The 22,347-nt window shown below is 62.0% G+C and overlaps 1 protein-coding gene across 1 annotated transcript in view; it reads left to right on the plus strand.

Moving 5' to 3' along the window:
• Window positions 1-22,347, plus strand: part of SHANK3 (SH3 and multiple ankyrin repeat domains 3) — a 55,707-nt gene that overhangs the window by 23,435 nt on the left and 9,925 nt on the right. Inside the window, exons 13-21 of the mRNA XM_069491683.1 lie at window positions 3,811-3,886; window positions 4,119-4,201; window positions 4,821-4,945; window positions 5,047-5,179; window positions 6,153-6,233; window positions 10,668-10,691; window positions 14,133-14,263; window positions 14,813-14,897; window positions 19,298-21,548. Coding sequence (XP_069347784.1) covers window positions 3,811-3,886; window positions 4,119-4,201; window positions 4,821-4,945; window positions 5,047-5,179; window positions 6,153-6,233; window positions 10,668-10,691; window positions 14,133-14,263; window positions 14,813-14,897; window positions 19,298-21,548 — 2,989 coding nt within the window. The remainder of the gene's footprint in view (window positions 1-3,810; window positions 3,887-4,118; window positions 4,202-4,820; window positions 4,946-5,046; window positions 5,180-6,152; window positions 6,234-10,667; window positions 10,692-14,132; window positions 14,264-14,812; window positions 14,898-19,297; window positions 21,549-22,347) is intronic.

A 22,347-nucleotide genomic window follows, 5' to 3' on the forward strand; every position in this document is an offset into this window, starting at 1 on the left:
GAGGGAGTGGGGGAGCAGCAGCAGCCTCCCCCTGACCCCAGCCGCAGCCCCACGGGCTGCTCTGGGTGGAACCTGAGTCCTGGGACCCAGGGACCAAGTTCTGCCAGAGGCCAGAGGGCAGCCCAGGAACAAGAACCTGCTTCCAACAGGCTCAGATCCAAAAAGAAAAAGAAAAAAAAAATCTGTTTGTGGGACTGGCGAGGAGATGGGGAAGGGCTGGGAGGCCGAGCAGTGTTGGTGTGCCGACCGAGTGGGCCGGCTGCGCCCAGGGTCAGCGAGCCGCGAGCCGGCCTCCCACGGCGCCCCAGAGCGGGCGTGGACGGAGCGTGGCAGGCAGAGGGTGGATCCGGGAGGGCAGGGGTGTGGGCAGAGTCGGGTGTTCGGGAGGCCGGTTTGTGCAGGGACCTTGGGGCCCAGCGCGACTGGGACCCTCTGCTGGCCCCCTTTGCCCGCCCTCCCTTTCTCTCTCGTCTGGTCGTCATGTCGGGAGATTTCACTTCAGCTGGCTTTTGTGTGTCTGATTAATACAACTGCAAAATGAATTTGTGTTATGCAATAAATACAATTTGGTCAACAAAATCTAAAAACAGGCACCTAGTGGACTGCAAGTTTGGGGGTTCGGCAGGCAGGCACTGTGGGCATTCCTGTGGGTGGGCTGACATGTAGAGGGGTGAGCCTCACCTGAGCGGCAGTGAGGCGTGGCCCGAGCCGGCCGTGGGGCTGGTGGGACGGTGGGGGTGGGGGTGGTTGGGGGGCCGGGATGATAAAATATTAGGCTCTCAGGACCCAGGGGGCTCTCCAAGGTGAGTTTCCTTACTCCATAAGGAGAGGCTCAAAGGGACTGTTGGCTTACTGAGAGTCACACGAGTTAGTGGCAGGGACCTGGAATCCAGTCCAGTGCTGTTCTTGACATCTGTGTCTTCTGATTTGACTAGTTCTTCCTTCCTTTCAGCCAGCCCGTGCTCCATCTGTGCTCATGACTCACCCACCGATCCCCCCACCCAGCTACTCGTCCACTGACATGCCCAGCCAGCCCTTCTTTCGTCTATCCGTTCGTCCGTCCACCTGCCGCCTGCCCAGCTGCCGCCTGCCCAGCCCGTCCATCCAGCCACTCACCTGTCCATGCATGTATCTGTCTTCCCTTTGACCCATCCATACATCCCCCGGTTGCTCCTTCCCTTCCTCCATCCACCCATCCATTTACCTTGTGATCTATCCTTCTGTCCATCCATCATAGACCCACCTGTCCTCCCATTACCCTCCCAGTCAGCATGCAGGGTCCCTGTTACATGTCAGGTGCTGTGCTAGGTGCTGGGATCACAGAGATAAATAGTATGTGGCCCTTACCTTCAAGGGGTGGTGGGGGGAACAGGTCACTAAAAATCATAGGTTCCCTGGCGTGGTGGCTCATGCTTGTAATCCTAGCACTTTGGGAGGCCAAGGTGGGAGGATCGCTTTGAGCCCAGGAGTTCGAGACCAGCCTGGGCAATAGCAAGACCCTGTTTCTAAAAACAATTTTAAAAATTAGCCAGGTGTGGTGGTGCATACCTGTAGTGCCAGCTACTTGGGAGGCTGAAGCAGGAGGATTACTTGAGCCCTGTGATCATACCACTGCACTCCAGCCTGGGTGACAAAGCAAGACCCCATCTCAAAAAAAAAAAAAAAAATCACAGGTTCCCTGTCTGATCTGATTTCCTGCCTGCTGCTCTGGCTGTGCAGGCTCCAGACGGTCCCTTGAATGCCCCAGGCCAACACCTGCGACGGCTTCACCCTGACCGTCCCCCTCCTGGGAAGCCCTTTACCCCATACCTGCGGGCTGCACCCTTCTCTCCTCAGCCGTTGCTCAGTTCTGCCCTCTCGGTGAGGCCTTCGTGTGACCGCCCTGGAGCTGCAAAGTGTCTCTGAACCCCTTATTCTGCTTGCTTTCCTCTTAAGCACTGGCCAGCATTTGACATGTATATTTATTGCCTGTTTATTCTCTCTCCCCTGAACAGATTATAAATTCCACAAGGGAGAGACTTTGTTCTGTTCTCTGCTATATTCCCAAAGCCTAAGACAAACAGAGCCTGATACATAGTAGGAGCTCAACAGATACTTGTTGAAGGAGAGAAGGAACCTTGAGAACTGCTACAATAAGAGGAAACGAGGGAGGCGCTGAGGGGTGAAGTTCCAGGCAGTGGTGGTGCCACCTTGGAGGTTCGGAAGAGTGGAGCGAGGGGTGCCCGGAGCCAGGGGGCAGGGCCGGCAGGCGGCTGGAGGGGCCCTCGGGGTGCAGAGAGGTCGTGGCTGCAAGTGTGGACCAAACTTTCCGGAGATCGCAGGGTGGGGCGGTGGGTAAACAGCTGGCTAGCGCCACGGTGGCCACGAGGGACTCTGAGATCAAGAGGACAGGAGGAGACAAAGCTCTGGGGGACGCAGTGGGGTCAGGGAAGGGTGCCCAGCCCCGATGCCTGCACCGCCTGCCCTGTGCAGGCAGGATCCGGGCAGGGGCCCCTGTGGGGCTGAGCCGTTGTGAGGAGTTTGGTGGAGACGCAGTGCTGCTTCCGTGCGTGTGGCGCATGGCCGGGCACGTGCTCCTGAGTGTGGGTCTTACGCACACAGATGTGCACACGCATGAACACAGAACTCACACGTGCACCAGCACAGCACTTGGACAGACTGTGGCGCACACACACACGGGTATGTGCACTTACACATGACTGCAGGTCATACATGTGCGCACACACACACACGGGTATGTGCACTTACACATGACTGCAGGTCATACATGTGCACACACATGGGTATGTGCACTTACACATGACTGCAGGTCATACATGTGCGCGCACACACGGGTATGTGCACTTACACATGACTGCAGGTCATACATGTGCACACACACACGGGTATGTGCACTTATACATGACTGCAGGTCATACATGTGCGCACACACACACACGGGTATGTGCACTTACACATGACTGCAGGTCATACATGTGCACACACATGGGTATGTGCACTTACACATGACTGCAGGTCATACATGTGCGTGCACACACGGGTATGTGCACTTACACATGACTGCAGGTCATACATGTGCACACACACGGGTATGTGCACTTACACATGACTGCAGGTCATACATGTGCACACACACGGGTATGTGCACTTACACATGACTGCAGGTCATACCTGTGCACGCACACACACGGGTATGTGCACTTATACATGACTGCAGGTCATACATGTGCGTGCACACACACATGGGTATGTGCACTTACACATGACTGCAGGTCATACATGTGCACACACACAGGTATGTGCACTTACACATGACTGCAGGTCATACATGTGCACGCACACACACACGGGTATGTGCACTTACACATGACTGCAGGTCATACATGTGCGTGCACACACACGGGTATGTGCACTTACACATGACTGCAGGTCATACATGTGCGCGCGCACACACACACACACACACACCCCATCTTTGCTCTCAGCCTTGGCTCGCCGACCTCCCTGTGGACAGCCCTGGCCTTGTCTGGCCTCCTGTGCTCGGCTCCTCAGGAGGGAGAGGAGCCGTAGCCGCTGCCCCGTCTTGGACCCCGAACCCCAGAGGCCAGAATTCCCTGCCTGAGCCCCTCAGCCTTCTCGCCTTGGGACCTCTGGACCTAGGACCGCAGGATTTGGGGTTCCCTACTTCCCTATGGGCACAACCGGGCCAGGGGTGTCTGTGGGGGCAAAGACTGGTGACCAGTATGGCTGAGGGCAGTTCAGGCCAGTTGGAGGCCGAGACTGTCCCTCAGCTCCTGACACTCCCTTCAGAGACCCGGGAGGACCGGACGAAGCGGCTTTTTCGCCACTACACAGTGGGCTCCTATGACAGCCTCACGTCACACAGGTACACGCAGGGACACCGGCTGGGGCATGCACATGGGATGTGGGGGGATGTGCACACAGGAGAACCAAGAGCTGGGCCAGGAGGCCAGGCGCAGACAGGTCGGAGGGCGGCGCAGAGAGGGTGCCCTGCCCCGTGTCCTTCACTGTCCTCGTCTGTCCAGGGGTGACCCCGGGGGGACTGTGTCCGTGGGACCCTGTGGGGTTGCCTCACCGTCCCTGCTTTCCTCCGTCAGCGATTATGTCATTGACGACAAGGTGGCTGTCCTGCAGAAACGGGACCACGAGGGCTTTGGCTTTGTGCTCCGGGGGGCCAAAGGTAATGGGCGGTGGGTGCTGGGGGGTGGGCGCTGCTGGGGGTGTCTGCCCTCCCCTCTGTCCTCCCTCCTGGCCTCGCCCCTCCCCCCTTTGCGGCCCCCCTTCCCGCTCTTGTCCTGTGGTGGTGACAGTGTCAAGGCAGCGATTTCTCCCTCCACAGTTTCCCGCCGTCCTGCCGTCGGGTGTCTGACGGGGGCTGGGGGCATTTCTCGTGGGAGTGAGTTGGAGGTTTTGCAGCGGGACAGTGGTCCCCAACCTTTTTGGCACCAGTTTCGTGGAAGTCAGTTTTTCCACAGCCGGGGCTGGTTTCGGGACGATCAGGGGTGCTGTGAGTGATAGGGAGCGGCTGTGAACACAGAGGAAGCTTTGCTCGCTTGCCCGCCGCTCACCTCCTGCCATGCGGCCCGGCTCCTAATAGGCCACGGCCCAGCAGTGGTCCATGGCCCGGGGCTTGGGGCCCACAGCAGAGGGAAACGTGCTGGAGCCCTGGGCTGCCCTGCGTGGCCCCGTCCTGCAGCCCCCCCGGCCCCGGTCACTGCCCCCAGTGGTCATCGGTTCCACGTGCTGAACCGCCCCCACCCGGACGAGGCTGGTGAGGCACCGTCCTAATCCCCCTGCAGCAGAGACCCCCATCGAGGAGTTCACGCCCACGCCGGCCTTCCCCGCGCTGCAGTATCTCGAGTCCGTGGACGTGGAGGGCGTGGCCTGGAGGGCCGGGCTGCGCACGGGAGACTTCCTCATCGAGGTGAGGCCTGTCCTAGCCGCACAGCCCAGCACGGTGCCCAGCCCTGGACGCTGAGGGGGCTGCGCCTGGGAGCGTCCCCGCTAGCTGCCTGTCTGTCCCAGGTGAACGGAGTAAACGTGGTAAAGGTCGGACACAAGCAGGTGGTGGCTCTGATTCGCCAGGGTGGCAACCGCCTTGTCATGAAGGTTGTGTCCGTGACAAGGAAGCCAGAAGAGGATGGGGCTCGGCGCAGAGGTGAGGGGTCAGGCTTCAGGCCTCTGTGCCCAGACTCTCCCCGCTGGCCCCTGACCGTAGACCTTTGACCTCAGGCCCCCATTTCTCTCCCCGCCTCTGATCCCAGACTGCTGACATCAGATTCCTGAACCTAGCTGAAATGCCCTCATAGGTGACTGGGGGTCCTTCTCCGTCCCTGACGTTAGACCATCAGCCCTGTCCCCTGGCCCGAGGCCTCTGACCCCTGACCCCAGCTTGCCCCTTCTCAGATCCCTGCCCCCTCCTTCCCGGCGTTCCCCCAGCCCCTGGCGTGGCAGAGCCCTCCTTCCCTACACCGCCAGCAGCTGCCTGGAGGCCGGGGTTGCCATAGCAACTGTGAGGTTGACGCTGCCGTGCTGCTTATTGTCGGAGGGAAGGGGGAGGCGGCACCTGAGGGAAGAGGAAAAGCGTCTTCTCCCCGCGCCGACGACGCGGCACAGCCTGGGCCCAGGAGGCTTGCCAGCCGGCCCAGCCCAGGCCTGTGGCTTGGCTGACCGCACCCTGGTCCCCCCAAGGGGCAGTGGCCACCTGGGCCTGGGGGCAGCCCTGAAGCAGCAGAGCCTGGCCTGCCAGGAGACCCCTCCCAGCCCCCACCCCATGGCTCTGGTGCCCCCTCGCTTGGCCCTTGGAGCCTGCAGGGTGGGCGCTCAGGCCAGAGCCAGCCAGCACCGCGACCCCCACCAGCACCCTTGACCGTTGCCTGAGGCTCTGGCTCTGGGGGGTCCTGAGGGCCCCGGGGCCCCGACCGCCCCGGCCCCCAGTACTCCCTGAGCTCCTAGCGCCATGAAGAAGTTTGCGTCCAGCCGCAGCCTGAACAAGATCTTGGCCCAGTGCGACTCGTCCTCGCGGGAGTACGAGGAGATCCAGGCGGTGGAGCGCAAGTGGCACCTGCACCTGGCCACACCGCGCCGCCTGCTGCTGGACAGGAGGTCCAAGGCCTCCCTCTTCTTTGCAGCCCCGCCGCCCCCCAAGAGGGCCCCCAGCACCACACTGACACTGCGCTCCAAGTCCATGACGGCTGAACTTGAGGAACTCGGTGAGCATTGGGGGCGGCAGTGGGGGGTGGACAGCGGGTAGACCACCCAGGATGGGCAGCCCAGCATAGAGTGGACAGAGCAGTGGGAGGACAGGGGACCGAGCTGGGCCTGAAGCCAGGCAGAGACCGAGGTGGGGAAGGGCCGGTGGGCAGATGTGCAGGTGAGAGGCAAAGGGATGGGTGCTGGAGCACTGGGAAGTTGGGCGCCTGTGGGGTAAGGTGGGCAGTGGACATGGAAAGGGTGATGGCTGAGGGGCTGAGGGGCTGGAGACAGACCGTGGGATGGCCAGGACAGATGGCGGGGGAGCAGGGTCTGGCCCACTGGTGTGTTTGCACGAGTGTGCATGGGTGTGCGTGTGCTGCCTCCGGTTCTCCACGTCTCTGCTCTGACTTTATTCCTGTGTTCCATCCAAGTGGGAAAGAGCAGTAGTGAAGCGACCCAGGGTCTGCTTGTGGCTCTGCCAGGTGCTGGCAGTGTCATGTGTGTGTTTATTTTACCGTCTTGGTGCGTGTTCACGCATTGGTCAAGTTGGCCTGCTGCCCCACAGGCTGTTGTGAGCACTAGTGGTAGCCTGTTGGGACAGGGCCCCGTGAGCTACAGGAGTTGAGCAAGAGTGTGTCGGGCTTCGATGGGGCACATTGTGGGCACAATCCCAGGTTGACCACTGACAGCCTCATTGTGGGCATGTGCAGATGCACTTGACCATGTCCTGACATGTGACAGTTAATAGCCTCTGTGTGGGTATGTCCCAGTACATGTGACCGTTATCCTCATTGTAGGCATGTGCTAATACACGTGACCATTAACAGCCTTGCTGTAAGTGTGTCCCAACCATCAAGAGCCTCCACATGGGCACATCCTAATGTCTGTGACAGTCAACATGCTCTTTCCTGCTGTAGTCTGAGGCCAATCCTAGCCCCAGAATTTACTGTGGCTCTAGTCATAGAGGGAACCCTGACTTTGGTCCTAAGCTGAGCCCTGACCAAGTCCTGGCCATGGGAAAGGCCTTGATTCTGATTCTAGGCTGGACGCCAGCCCTGGCTTCAGTCTTGATTCTACCCTAGCCATAGAAGAAACCCTTACCCTGGTCCCCAGAATTATCCCTGACCTTACTTATGGTCTGAGCTCCGACCCTGTCCTGGCCACAGGCTGAGCTGCCCCATACCAAGCAGATGCAGTGTAGTTCGCTGTGGAAAATAGCTACCAACATAGACTGGTCAGAATTTTCTTCACTATAAATATTCCAAACAAAACAAAACAAAACAAAATACACAGAGACAATTTAAAACTAAGGAAGAGAAATCCCAGGTCTCAAAAATGAAGAGAGAAAGGAAAACCAGGGAAGTGGAGGAGGCTGATGCTCCCATAGCCCATAATATAGGTCCCAAGGGCAAGAGGTTGGGGTTCTGATGCCCCCACAAAGCTAGAAAACATGGCTGTGGACCTGTGAGAAGCAGGAAGGTTAGAACCAAGCCTAAGAGCTGGAATGAGCATCAGAAGAACTCAAAATCATAGAAGAATATGAAAGAGACAATAAAATGTTTAAATTATTACAGAGTTTAAGAGAACTAACAGAATGCCTAATGAAGGAACAGGACAGAACAACAAAAAAAGAATAAGCACATTTCAAAAGGACCCCTGAAGAACTGGTATAGTCACTGTGATAAAAAAGAAGTCCATGGTTGGATCCATCTCAGATAAATCTGAGATGATTACCCAGAATACAGCACAGAAAGATAAGTAGATGCAAAATATTGAATAGCAGTTAAGAAATACTAAGGACTGGTGAGAAGATCCCAGCATTTACCTAACGTGAGTCCCAGGGGGAAAGAATAACAAGAATGGAGAAGAGGCAATATTAGAAGAATAAATGGCTAAGAATTTTGCAAAGGTGAACAAAAGACATGAGCCTTCAGTTTGAAGAAGTGTAAGTTCCAAGCAAGTAAATAAAAATAAATCTAGATCTAGATCTATCATAGTAAAATTGTAGAACACAGCGGACAAGCAGAAAAATCCTAAAAACTGCCAGAGAGAGGGAGAGAGAGAGAGAGAGGCTGCTAGATGCCTTAGAAAGGAATGATGGCTAGACTGACAACAGACTTCTCGCCAGCAATAGTAGATGGCAGCTGACGATGGAACAATAGCTTCAAAGTCTTAAGTCAAAATGCCTTTCCACTACAATTCTGTACCCAGCTAATCCTGTTCATCCAAGAATGAGGCAGAGAAGCTAGCAGACTTCTGGCCACAGGGTCATGAGGGTCCAGGGTCAGTGACAAGTGGCTGACCTGTCACACTGATCGATGATCCAAACTGATCAAGAGCCAATACCGGTAGGCAGCTGGGTCTGGCTGGACACCAGGCTAAGCCTCCTGCCAAGGGCTGTCATGTAGCCGTGTTCGGCTGCATGTGCAGAAGGGCCCCTCCGATTCTGCACAGAGAGGCTTTGGGGCAGTGTGAGATCTATAATCCTGGGACCTTGGGACTCTGCCCTGTAGAAGTGGAACTGCCGTCTGTCCTCTGGACTTTTCTATCTGCAGAAACCAGTGAGTGGAAGAAGCTCCCCTTCCTCTCTCCTCTGCTACGTCAGCCTCAGAACAGGGGTTGCTGGGGTTGCTGGAAGACCTTTGTCTTCCAGAGCAGTTCACTTACAGCTTCAGGCCGGCATAAGTTTCCAGGCTTTTTCCTGAGCAGAGTCTTGGGAGGATGAAGGGACAGCTTAGCTAGGAGCCTCTGCCCTCACTCTTGGGGTCATGGCTTCTGTTGAAGCTGGACCAGGCTCTTCATGTTGCTCTGTTCAGAGAAGGGCCTGGGCGCCCGAGAGCTCGGGAAGCCACCTTGTCCCCAGAGGACAGCTGTCCTGGGAAGCCAGCCCATTTGCTGACCTCCTGACCGGCCCCCCCAGAAAATGGCTGATCTGATGAGGCCGTGCCAGCACTAGGGTTTCCCCAGGTACCTGAGGGACCATCCCACAATCCAGTGCTTTTGCTTTTAAAAGACAGCACTTTGGCTGGGCACGGTGGCTCACGCCTGTAATCCCAACACTTCGGGAGGCTGAGGTGAAAGATCGCTTGAGGCCATGAGTTTGAGACCAGCCTAAGCAACATCATGAGACCCCATCACTAAAAAACACTTTGAAAATTAGCCAAGTGTGGTGGTGCACGCCTGTAGTCCCAGCTACTTGGGAGGCTGAACCAGGAGGCTCGCTTGAGCCTGGCAGCTGGAGGCTGCAGTGAGCTGTGCTTGTGCCACGGCACTCTAGCCCGGGCAACACAGTGAGACCTGCCTCAAGAAAAGAAAAAAAAAAAAAAAAATGAGCCCTGGGTCGTCATTGCCAGCGTCACCAACATCGGTCCTGCCAGTCGCTGTCAACAGCTGATAGGCCCTTTTAGGGTCCATAGTCTATCGAGAAGACGCACTAACCCTAGAAAGCAGAGGACGTGTGAGGTGACAGGGAAGGCAGGTGGTACGGGTAGAGGCTCCTGCGCAGGTGGCTGCTTGCTGCACAGAGGTCTCGGGGGACGCAGGCCCTGCGGGGGGAGGAGGAGGAGGGAGAGGCCAGCCTGCAAGGGAGTGTGGTGAGCAAAGGCTGGTGCCCAGGAAATGGAGGGGTGGGTTCGGACCCTCCTCCTGGGACAGGTGGTGGGGGGAGGTGGAGGGGCGAGTGCCCTGTTCTCTGCAGCGCTAGGGGCGTCCCCCGGTCAGCACACGTGTATCTGCTCAGCCTGAGCCAGGCGTGTGCTGGGGCCCGAGGTCCGTGGAGACCCGGGCGGCGCTGGCAGGCCCAAGCCCCTCCTGTTCACTCGCTGTCCCGCGAGAAACCTGGACTTCCCTGTAATTTCTGGGTCCTTTTTCTTTTGTGATGAAAACCTCAGGGTAGGTCCACACCCAGCGTCCCTGTGAGTGGCCTCATTCCGGAAGAGGTTTTTCTGCCAGACATACTTGTCCTGCCTTCGTTTCAAACCTACTTTACACAGGTGGCCACCTCAGCTGTCAGTGGCCGCCGAACTTGGTTTTCATGGGGTTTTGCCTTTTTTCTGAACAAACGCTCGACAGAGCCGAGTGTGATGTAGTCGTGCGTGTCCCCACGTGTGCCTGTCCGTGTGCGTGTGTGCGCACACGAGTGTTCCAGCCCGTGGCTGTGTCCTCCTTGAATTTTAAGCCGTGTCCTCCCCGCCCTGCGTGTGGACAGACCTCCTCGCCTGGTCTGGTGAAGAGGTGGAGGCTGGGGGAGCCGGGAGGTCGTGGAGGCTGGGGGAGCCGGGAGGTCGTGGAGGCTGGGGGAGCCGGGAGGTCGTGGAGGCTGGGGGAGCGGGAGGTCCCGGCTGCCGGAGGTGGGGGTGGAGGGCGGGGCCGGGCGGGAGTGTGGGGAGCGCGGCCCGTGCCGAGGGGTGAAGCTGCCTCTCACCCCCTGTGCTCTGTTTCTTGATTCCAAGCCTCCATCCGGAGAAGAAAAGGGGGTGAGTCATCTGCCTGCGTCCCCAGGGCCCCGGCTTTGCCTGACCCCTGTCCGGGTGTGTCCCTGCTGGTGTGTGAGGAGGCTCCAGCTCACGTCAGGGTGGTCTGGAAGCCCGGGCTGCACCCCCCTGTTTGGCTTTTCCCTGGGGATCTGGTGGGGGCATGAGAGGAGGATGGAGGGAACGTTCCCGGGGTATGGCCGTCTGGGGTGTGGCGGGGAGACCCTGCATGGCCCGGGGCTCAGGTGAGCGGAGGCTGAGGGCCACAGAGGCAGCCTGGGGGGAGGCGCCGGGAGCCCCCGCGGAGGCCGCTGCATGTGCCCTGGCCCTGGGGGGGGCGGTGCTCGGAGGGCCCCGCGGTGGCGCTCGAGGGCGCGGGTGAGCTGGGCCACGTGGAGGTGTTCAGCCCTGGCCTGCGCGGCTTCTCTCTGCCTGTCCTGTCGGGGGCCCGTGCTTGGGTTGTGGGCGCCACACCTTCCGCATGCTGGCTGGTTGCAGGGCCAGGCCCAGAGCCGACGGTCCCGTTAGAGCAGGGTCTGCATCCCACACACGGCAGGGGGAGTGTCCCCGGCTGCCAGCGTCACCCTCCCCCTCACCGTTCTGGTGCCCCCCATCCCGTGTCCCTCGAGGCCTCTCCCGGTATGTCCTGGACGTACAGCCTGGCTGCTGGGGACGCTGTGTGCGGGTGGGGACAGAGTCACCAGGCCTGGGCACCGAGGTCCCCATCGGGTGAGGTCCTGGGGCCTCCGGTAGCCTTTGCTCGAGGATGATGGGAGTCAGGGCCCAGAGGCAAAGCCCGCGGTGGCTTTGCGGCCCCAGGTGTGTGTCTTCACTCATCGACGGTGTGCCCGCACCCACCGTCTCGTACTCCGGATCTGTGGGGCCTTCCCTGGGCTGGGGACACCTCCGCTGGCCCTGGGCCCAGCCCTCTCCCGCCGACCCGCATGCCCTGCCCCAGCCCAGGTGAAGGGCTCCCCAGTGCCTTGCCAGGTCCTAAAACCCGATGCTGCTTCAGGGACCTTTTCTCCATGCCTTTGGGGCAGCCTCAAGCTATTTCTGGAGTGTTCTGGTTCCGCCCTCCCGCTCACGAGTGGGGCTCCTGGGTGCGGGGCTGGGGCCCTGACCACACAGCGCCAGGCCCTGCGTGCGGCGGCTGGGAGGGGGCCGCCCACCTGGCTCCTTGTCGCTTCATTTCCTTTTTTTAAGTGTCTAAAGCAATCTGTGTAGGAACATGTTTTCCAATGGCAGGGTGGGGCGGCGCTCTGTCAGTGTCATCAGCTGGTAGTTTCCAGAATTCTTGACTCCTTCCCTCTGGACGTAGCTCCTGCCTGGCCCCGGCACCAGCGCTGTATGACCAAAGTCGTCGCTTTGCTAAACTTCACGCCCACACTGCTTGGGCGGCTGGGACTGGGTCCCTTGGACCTGGGGCTCGGGTGGCAGTGTGTGTGCTGTGTGGTGACGCCACGCGTGTGCCACGGAGTTCTCCGTCCATTCCTGTCTTCACTTCTGCGGTTTCTGGAGAGCGTGGTCGTTGCCTCTGGTCTCTTGTTCCCTGGGTCTGTGAGCTCGGACAGCTTCTCTCTGTGAGCTTCAGTCTGCTACAGGGTCAAAAGCGGTGCTGCCGTGGCCTGCCTGGCACCCCTCCCCGCGGGGGCCGGCTGCGTCTTCCTCGCCTTCCTTGTCTTCCTCGCCCCTGTCCCCTTCTCCGGCCCCGGCTGCCAGAGTAGACACAGGGTCTTCCTGCAGTTGTGGGATGAGACAGGCATCCGCGTAGCCCTGCATGCTCTGGAAATCACCAGGAACTTGGCAAACCGTGGCGATGACGGTTTCAGCTTCTGAAAGGAAACTGTTCACTTCGTTACAGCTGCAGCAGCCCCTGGTCCACACCCGGCCGTGTCCCCTGGTGTGCTGGGCCCCTCGGCAGGCCCGGCTGTTGCGTGTCGCAGCATGTTTTGCTGCTGAACTTCTGCATGGCTCAGGCACGGGCTGGGCCCTGGTGGAACACAGAGAACATACCGGCTCTCTCCTCTGGGGGGCCCACAAGCCTCTGGGGAGACGAGGCGCACAGACCGGGGATTCGTGTGAGCGTGCACTCAGCGTAGGCCCTTCTTGTGTGCTAATTCCCACTCGAGACATGCAAAGCAGGTGCTGTTTTTATGCCTGTTTTATCAGAGGAGAACACTCAGTCAAGCAGAGGTTGAGTCAGGACAGGCGGCGGACAGGCCGGGGCTGGTCTGGGCTGGGTACAGGCAGTGTCAGGAAGTCCTGTTCCTTCCCCACAGCAGGTGCTCAGCGGAGGGAGGACAGGTGCTGCGAGCAGCCACAGGTGGGGTGGAAGCAGCAGGAGGCGTCCCGGCTGCCCACCGAGGTTCTCCAACGTGGGCGCTTTGAGAGTGGAAAGATGCCAGGGCGCGTGTGACCAGACATGTGGTCCGCGGGAGTCCCCATGGCCCCGGAGAGCCGGGACGGGTCCGAGGTGTGGTGGGGCTGCCGAGTGAGGGGCTGGCGGAGCAGCCGGCGGACACAGGTGCTGCACACGCCCCGTGCCAGCCTGGCGTGTGGTCTGGAGAGAGCTGGGCGGACCCTCGGTGAGGTCCGCTGACCCCGGGGAGCCCTCCCGCCAGAGCTCTGACGGTCCTCAGGTACATGTTAGTTCAACACAGTTTCCAAATCACTTTGATAAAAAATACCACTTTTTAAGACATTAATTTTACTTAAAACAAGAAAAAGCTTTCCTTTGGTAATAGATTTGAAAACAGTGCTGCCGCGGCCTGCCTGGCAGCCCTCCCTGCGAGGGCCGTGTGCAGGTGTGAGCCCGGCTGCGTCTTCCTCGTCGTCCTCGCCCCTGGCCCCTTCTCCGGCCCCGGCCCCGGCTGCTTCCTGAGCGGCTGGCAGGCGCCTGTCAGCGAGGAGGGGCCTCCCACACGGTCCCCCCACTTCCTCCTCTGCTCCTGGCACCGCCCACCTGGGCAGGGCTCTGCCTGTTCTGCGTCAGACGGTGAACAGGCCCCAAGCCTGGGGCAGCAGACTGTTTTCAGAAAGTGCCCCCCGTCCATCTGTTCACGGACTCAGTCATTACCGGTACGCACCCGTTCAGACATCTTTCCTGGACACCTGCTCGTACATCGGGGTCTGTCCTAGGGCTGTGACCCCGCCGTAAGCAGCTTCCCTTCTGCCGCGGTGGTGGGGGCTAGACAAGAGCTACGTGCCGTGTGCTCAGAACGGGGACAGGACAAAGGGGAAATGGAGAGGAATTCAGGAAGGCTGGGCTCTACACGGTCTGTGCGCACCCTGGTCTTTTCCCTTTCCTCGCTCAAGTGGGGGCGGTGGGGTTACCTGGAGTGAGTGGCCCGTCAGCACCACGGCGGGGACAGGCCCGGGAGGACGTGGCAGGGTGGCTGCGGGCGGGTGCAGGCGGCTGAGAGGGTCTCCTTGGCTGTGCAGAGAAGCTGGATGAGATCCTGGCGGCGGCTGCAGAGCCAGCGCTGAGGCCGGACATCGCGGACGCCGACTCCAGAGCGGCCACCGTCAAACAGCGGCCCACCAGTCGGAGGATCACGCCTGCCGAGATAAGCGTAAGCCGGCGCGGGCAGCTGGGCGCGCCCGGACACTCGGGTGTGGGGTTCAGAATGTCACGTCCCCTCCTTGCTGCGGTCATTTGGACCCCTTCTCCGGAGGTGGGTGAAGCGCCTGCGGCCTCTCAGAGACGCCGGCGGCCGTGGCAGCCCCAGAAGGGCCAAGTCCCACACTTGCCGGGCTCTCACTCCTGCAGCTGCGGCTTGCGGGGCCTCAGGCCGTCCCTGTGTCACGCCTGGGACCCCCTAGACGCCCTGTCCCCTGACCACTGCCCCAGCCCGTGCCTCCTGGCTCAGCCCACACCCAGGGTCTGTACCCATCCCACCCAACACCTGCGCTGGGCCACCGTCTACACGGCCCACTTGCCCAGGCCCCAGCAGGTGGCATCCCCTGCTCCCCGGCGGGGCTGGGTCTGATTCCTGGTCCAGGCGCCACGGGCACCAGCACCGTTGGAGCGAGTGCATGGGGGGACTGGCCTCTGGCCTAGCAGGAGGATGGGGGTCCCCAGTGCCCTGGAACCTCCATGTCCCCCTCCCTGACCCCCACAGTCATTGTTTGAGCGCCAGGGCCTCGCGGGCCCAGAGAAGCTGCCGGGCTCCTTGCGGAAGGGGATTCCACGGACCAAGTCTGTAGGTACGGCTGGGCTGCTGGGCGGAATGGGGCTGGGGCTGGCGGGGTGGATTTCGGTTTAGAGGACGCTGCCTCTCCCTGCCCCTGACTGGGGTTCCCAGTTTCCAAGTCCCACCTCTCCCTGCCCCGGCCCAGGGGTCTCCTTTGTTTGTGGACATACATGGGGTCCTACCCTCCCGTACATGCTGGAGATTGCGCCCACCCATCCCCCGCTCCCCGCCCGTAGGTGCCCGCCTCCCACGCCCTCTCGTCCCTGTCCCCAGGTCCGCTGTCTCCTGTCCCGGCTGCTCCCCTGCAGCCGATGCAGGTCGAGTTTCTGATCCTACAGCTGCACCCCCCCCCCTGCTTGCCCCTCCCCCCACCTGCCTGCCCCACCCCCCACCTGCCTGCCCCACCCCCCACCTGCCTGCCCCACCCACCTGCCTGCCCCTCCCCCCAGGTGCTGCCCCACCCCCCACCTGCCTGCCCCTCCCCCCAGGTGCTGCCCCCCCCACCTGCCTGCCCCTCCCCCCAGGTGCTGCCCCACCCCCCACCTGCCTGCCCCTCCCCCCAGGTGCTGCCCCACCCCCCACCTGCCTGCCCCGCCCAGGTGCTGCCCTCTCTCCCTTCGTAGCCACTTTCCCACAAAACTCACCTCCACTCGCCGCCTCCCGTCTCCCACCTGCCCCAGCCTGCAGCACACGTGCTCTCTCTTTATCCAAAAGTGAAACTGCTCCTACCAGGGTCACCCGCGGCCTCCAGGACATTCTTCTCAGTGTCGCAAACCCCTCCTCTTCCTGACCTCAGCTGGCTTTCGGTTCCTTCGCTGCCCTCTGTGACACTCTCCTCCTCGGGGCTTTAGGACAGCACTACCTGGTGTCTCCCTCTTTGCTCAGGCGGCACCTGTTCCGCCCCCACTGCCCCAACCTGCCCAAGGCAGTGATCTCTCAGGCTGTGCCCCCAGCCACTTTCCCCCGGTGCCTCATCGGCCATCACGGCCCCCACCGGCCGTCCCCTCTCCCGACCCCAGATCTGGACGTCCACCCAGCTGCGCACATCCCTCCAGGCACCCAGTCTCCCCCACCCGCCGGGCTGTGCCCCCGTCAACCCATGGATCTGCCCGCGTGTCTGTCCGTCATCCACAGACACCCACCAGGTCCCCACCTGTCACACCCCAGAGCAAGCCCTGCTCAGCACGCACTGCGGGTTGGATGCTGTGTCTGACACAATCACCATATTGAGGGGGCACCGTCTGCACCTTTATGTCGTAGAAGAGGAGACTGTGGCATGGAGGGCCAAGGTCACACAGCTGCCCCACCTGGCACCTTCAGTTCACCCTTTGGCCACCCAGCTGCCCACCCCTCACCCACCCCGGGACCCTGCCCAGTGGTGCTCACGCTAGGCCAATCCCAGGCTGAATCTGGGGCTCCGCTGGGGAGGTGACATGTTTGCAGACAGCTCAGCAGTTCCGTGGTGGACGTCAGGACACATGTACAAGTGGAGCTGCCGAGGGAACAGCCCCAGCTGCACCCGGGTCTCGCAGAAAGCTGGGGTCGGGGTGTGTGTGTTCTCAGACGTGCAAGATAAGTGGGAGTTTCTGGGGCACAGTGGGGTGAATTGCCGATAGGCCAGTGTGTAAAAGGCACACAGGTATGTGGCCTGGTCCTTCAGGGACTGCCAGAAGTCGTTTCTGTAGGTGGGCGGATAGGGAAGAAGGCTGGTGAGACTGCAGCTACTTTGGAACCAAGAGGTGCTCCTCCCGGCCTACGGCCTACGGCCTACCCTCCATGGTTCTTTCCTTATCCTCTTTCCACCCGACAAATTGGAGGTGGGGGTGGGCCACCTCCTCACGTGCCTTGTGGCCCCGCCCACCATCTTGCACCTGGACCACGGCTTTGTTCTCCTCACGACCTCTTGCCTTGGCTTTGCCCCCTGTCTGTCCCTCTGGCCAAAGGAGGCTTCTGCAAGGCAGTTACCACCCCACATTCCTCCAGCTTGACCCTCTGTAGACTCCTTATCGTCTTAGGGGCCTGGTACCAGCCCCAGCCCTCTCCTGCTTCATCTGGGGACATCTGTCCTCACCTCCCTGTGACCTAGGTCTTCTGGCACTTCTTGCTCCCTGCCTGCCCTCACTCTGCCTGGATGGCCTGTCCCTCAGCCCTGCCCAGTCCCAGGACTGACTGCTGGCAGCTCCAGGTCTGTGCCCTGCAGGCCTTGAGCCACTCGGTAGAGTCGGCCAGCTCCCCCTCACTGGTTCCTGCGGTGCTGCCTGTGCTCAGCTGATCGGCACGCTGACAGGTGCTCAGCTTTCATTCCGTCTGGCCTCGTGTGCCTCCAGTTGCCAGGACGAGCGCTGGTCGAGTTGTCAGACACCCCAGGCTCCTACCCTGTCCTGACTATGCAGCTTCAGGCACATGATGTCACCCTTGCAACCTCAGATCCAATCCTGACCCGTAAACACAGAGGCCACCTCGTACTTACTCCGAGGACCCCTCTGAGGCTCAGCCAGTGGCCCGGTACTGTGCCCGGCATGTGGGGATGCTCAGCAGCTGCTGATGGTAATGGGCGTAGATCCTGCATCTAGAAGTTGGCACCCAGGAAGTGCTCAAGAAATGTGCTCTGCTATTATTTGAGCAAAGAGGGTCTACCTTTGCCCCAAAGGGTCCCGCCCCGACCCCAGATGGTATTAGAACAGATTCCCCATCCTATGCTGAGGCAAGTGACTTTTCTTTACCCTAAGCCAGAACCTGGCATGCCATTAGCATTAAATTTCCCCTTTTTCATCTCCACACGTCACTCCCGCCTTCTACATCCTCAAGGTGTGTTCTGCACAGCTCCATCTAACGCACAGGCCTGTAGGTGTTCGGCGTGTGTTCACACGCCGCGCAAGAAGTGCAGCGGGGGGAGGCCCAGGGTGAACTGGGCACAGATTGTGTCCAGCGGGGGGCAGGCAGACCTAAAAATAATGATGGTGATAACCGTGGCCACCTTCCCAGAGTGCTGCCACCTGTTCATCCCTGTGCCGTGAACTTTAAATGGCCCCACGACATCGGCAGGCAGTCCTGAGATGAGGAAACTGAAGTTCCTGGAGGTTAAGGAACGTGGGTGCCTGGCGGAGCTGGAATCCAAGCACATGTCTGTGTGCACACGGCCATCCTCGCTCTGCCTGGGGCCGTAGCGCTGTTGTGCCCAGCAAGGTGCAGTCAGTGTGGTCTCGGAGCCTCGGTCGGCGCCGCGGTGGCCGATGGGGGATGTGATCAGGAGCAGGCAGTCTAGTCTGCGTCATGAAAACACCGGCCAGGCCCGAGTGAGGCCAGGCACGGAGCAGCACCAGAGACCTGTGTGTGTCAGCGTGGAGCCCTTCGTCCGCTCCCCTGGGCTTGGGCTGTCCAGCACCTGCAGCCGCACGGAACACACCTGGAGCACGGGGGTCCGCTGTGTCCACAGGGATGCTCGGGCAGCTCTGTCAGGCTCTAGCCGGACAGCAGGACGATAAGGACCCTGACCAGCCCTCGTGCAGGATTCTAACGCTGTCTGGGTGAGGCAGGTAGAAAGGTGTTCATTGTAAGCCTGTGTTGCCCACGAGAGAGCAGCAGCTCAGACGGGCTCAGGGCTCACGCAGCCCGTGGGCGGCAAGGCTGAGACAGGCACCGGATGCTCAGCCTGCAGTTCCAGTTTAATCCGTCCGTCCGTCCTTCCTTCCCACTCACCCAGCCTTACCCGATCTCAGCCACTGCAGTTACGTCGCCCACCCGTGTGGGTCCCTGGGCGGAGCCTCTCGGGGCTTCTTCCACAGGGTGCTGCTCCAGCGGCGTCCGCTCTCTGCCAGGCGCGTGGCTCCTGTCCCCTCACCGGCAGACAGTGCATCACTCCTGCTCTGGGGAGTGTCCCTCTCGCTTCTGATCCCCCCCGGGTGCCCCCAGGGCCCCGCCCTGACACCTGCTTGTGGTTGCTGGTGTTTCTGAAGGGGCCTTGCTCAGTCTTCACTGGGAAGGATCTGGCCGCCCCTTCCTTCTTGGGATGTCTTGGCAGGGCCTGCTGCACGTCCCTGGGCTTGGACAGGTCTAGGCCCCACCCAGGTGGTCAGAATTTGGGTCCTTTCTCAGGGCTCCACTGGCGGGGCCTTCTCCACCCTGTAGCTGAACGTTCGGTGCTCTTCCCAGGAGCCCTTGCAACGTGGGGCCTGAGGCGCAGAGCTTGGGCGTCCAGGGCGCCCAGACTGCAGTCTTGCTCGGGTCACCTGCCTTGGGCTCCCCTGCCCTGCGTCCCTGAGCCCCGCCGGTCCCCATCTTCTCCAGGTTTCTGCCGGCGCCCTGGCCCTCGCGTCTGGGGCTGGAGTCGGCCTCTGGGGGAGGGTGCAGGGGTCTGCAGGGGCCTCTCTGAAGGCACCAGCCACGCGTCTCACCGGCACCTTCCCTCCGCAGGGGAGGACGAGAAGCTGGCGTCTCTGCTGGAAGGGCGCTTTCCGCGGAGCTCTTCGATGCAGGACACGGTGCGCGAGGGCCGCGGCATCCCGCCCCCGCCGCAGACCGCGCCGCCGCCCCCGCCCGCGCCCTACTACTTCGACTCGGGGCCGCCCCCGGCCTTCTCGCCGCCGCCCCCGCCGGGCCGTGCGTACGACACGGTGCGCTCCAGCTTCAAGCCGGGCCTGGAGGCGCGCCTGGGCGCGGGGGCCGCCGGCCTGTACGAGCCGGGCGTGGCGCTGGGCCCGCTGCCCTACCCCGAGCGGCAGAAGCGCGCGCGCTCCATGATCATCCTGCAGGACTCGGCGCCCGAGTCGGGCGACGTCCCTCGGCCGCCGCCCGCGGCCACCCCGCCGGAACGACCCAAGCGACGGCCGCGGCCGCCGGGCCCCGACAGCCCCTACGCCAACCTGGGCGCCTTCAGCGCCAGCCTCTTCGCGCCGTCCAAGCCGCAGCGCCGCAAGAGTCCGCTGGTGAAGCAGCTGCAGGTGGAGGACGCGCAGGAGCGCGCGGCCCTGGCCGTGGGGAGCCCCGGCCCGGTCGGCGGCAGCTTCGCCCGCGAGCCCTCCCCGACGCACCGCGGCCCCCGCCCGGGTGGCCTCGACTACGGCGCGGGGGACGGCCCCGGGCTTGCCTTCGGGGGCCCGGGGCCGGCCAAGGACCGGCGGCTGGAGGAGCGGCGCCGCTCCACGGTGTTCCTGTCTGTGGGCGCCATCGAGAGCAGCCCCCCCAGCGCGGACCTGCCGTCCCTGCAGCCCTCCCGCTCCATCGACGAGCGCCTCCTGGGCACCGGCCCCACTGCGGGCCGCGATCTGCTGCTGCCCTCCCCCGTCTCTGCTCTGAAGCCATTGGTCAGCGGCCCCAGCCTCGGGCCCTCGGGCTCCACCTTCATCCACCCGCTCACTGGCAAACCCCTGGACCCCAGCTCACCCCTGGCCCTTGCCCTGGCTGCCCGGGAGCGAGCTCTGGCCTCCCAGACGCCCTCCCGGTCCCCCACACCTGTGCACAGCCCCGATGCCGACCGCCCCGGACCCCTGTTTGTGGATGTACAGGCCCGGGACTCAGAGCGGGGGGCCCTGGCCTCCCCAGCCTTCTCCCCCCGGAGCCCGGCCTGGATTCCCGTGCCTGCTCGCAGGGAGGCAGAGAAGGCTCCCCGGGAGGAGCGGAAGTCACCCGAGGACAAGAAGTCCATGATCCTCAGCGTCTTGGACACGTCCCTGCAGCGGCCAGCTGGCCTCATTGTTGTGCATGCCACCAGCAACGGGCAGGAGCCCAGCAGGCTGGGGGCTGAAGAGGAGCGCCCGGGCACCCCGGAGCTGGCCCCGGCCCCCATGCAGTCAGCGGCCGTGGCAGAGCCCCTGCCCAGCCCCCGGGCCCAGCCCCCCGGCGGCGCCCCAGCGGACCCCGGGCCAGGCCAGGGCAGCTCAGAGGAAGAGCCGGAGCTGGTGTTCGCTGTGAACCTGCCACCCGCCCAGCTGTCCTCCAGTGATGAGGAGACCAGGGAAGAGCTGGCCCGCATTGGGCTGGTGCCGCCCCCTGAAGAGTTTGCCAACGGGATCCTGCTGGCCACCCCACTCACCGGCCCGGGCCCCTCGCCCACCACGGTGCCCAGCCCGGCCTCAGGGAAGCCCAGCAGTGAGCCGCCCCCTGCCCCAGAGTCTGCCGCCGACTCCGGGGTGGAGGAGATCGACACACGCAGCTCCAGTGACCCCCACCTGGAGACCACAAGCACCATCTCCACGGTGTCCAGCATGTCCACCCTGAGCTCCGAGAGCGGGGAACTCACCGACACCCACACCTCCTTCGCCGACGGACACACTTTTCTACTCGAGAAGCCACCAGTGCCTCCCAAGCCCAAGCTCAAGTCCCCGCTGGGGAAGGGGCCGGTGACCTTCAGGGACCCGCTGCTGAAGCAGTCCTCGGACAGCGAGCTCATGGCCCAGCAGCACCACGCCGCCTCTGCCGGGCTGGCCTCTGCCGCCGGGCCTGCCCGCCCTCGCTACCTCTTCCAGAGAAGGTCCAAGCTGTGGGGGGACCCCGTGGAGAGCCGGGGGCTCCCTGGGCCTGAAGACGACAAACCGACTGTGATCAGTGAGCTCAGCTCCCGCCTGCAGCAGCTGAACAAAGACACGCGCTCCCTGGGGGAGGAACCGGTTGGTGGCCTGGGTGGCCTGCTGGACCCTGCCAAGAAGTCGCCCATCGCAGCAGCTCGGTGAGCAGTGCGGTGTGGGAGGGTTCTGTGCCTTGTCCGTGCCCCGCACCCCCGTTCTTCCTCTTGTCCGTCCAAGGCCCCCCGTTGCTCCTCTTTCTGTCCCATCCTTTGACTGTCTGTGGCACCCCTGCCCCATGGCCGTCCACCTCTCTATCTGGTCTGGCTTTGCCTGTCTGAGATAGAGTCTCTGAAACATCACTACTGCTGCCTTCTACATCCCTGTTGGTGCTAGAAGTGGGAGCCGGGTGCCTATCGGAGACCCAGGCTGGGCATGAGCAGCTCCTTGGCCCCCTGGGGGCCCCCTGCCCCGCTCCGCCCCGCCCCGGGCTGCCACCGCCATCCGGGATCGTTTATGGTCTACCTTGGAGCTGCACCTCCCTCCTCCCAGCTTCTCTGTGGCCCCGGGTCTGCCACCCACACCTCCACTCCTCTCTGGTCGTGTGGCTGCCCACGTGGCTGGTGCCCTCTGCCCCAGAGCTGCCTCTTGCCTTGCCTCCTTTCGAGGTTTGGAGCACATTGCCTCCTTTTTGGGACCTGTCACTAACTCCCTATTTTCTGCCTCTTGGTGCCACCCCAGAGTCCCCTGCGTGTGGTTGTTAAAGTCCACTGAGAAGACAAGTGGAAGTCACGCCATCTGCCCTCTCACCTCCCTCCTTTCCCTGTCTGTTCTCCCCTCCTGCCCCTCCCCGGGGCGAGGACTTGGGGAGACGAGCTGAGCAGGGCACTGGGGTGCTGCTGAGGCTGTTGCTGCTCTGTCTGGGCTGATCCCCTGAGTCTTTCCTGGAGGCCCCCCCAACCT

The sequence above is a fragment of the Eulemur rufifrons genome, chromosome 16, assembly GCF_041146395.1.
Source record: "Eulemur rufifrons isolate Redbay chromosome 16, OSU_ERuf_1, whole genome shotgun sequence".
Classification (NCBI taxonomy): Eukaryota; Metazoa; Chordata; class Mammalia; order Primates; family Lemuridae; genus Eulemur; species Eulemur rufifrons.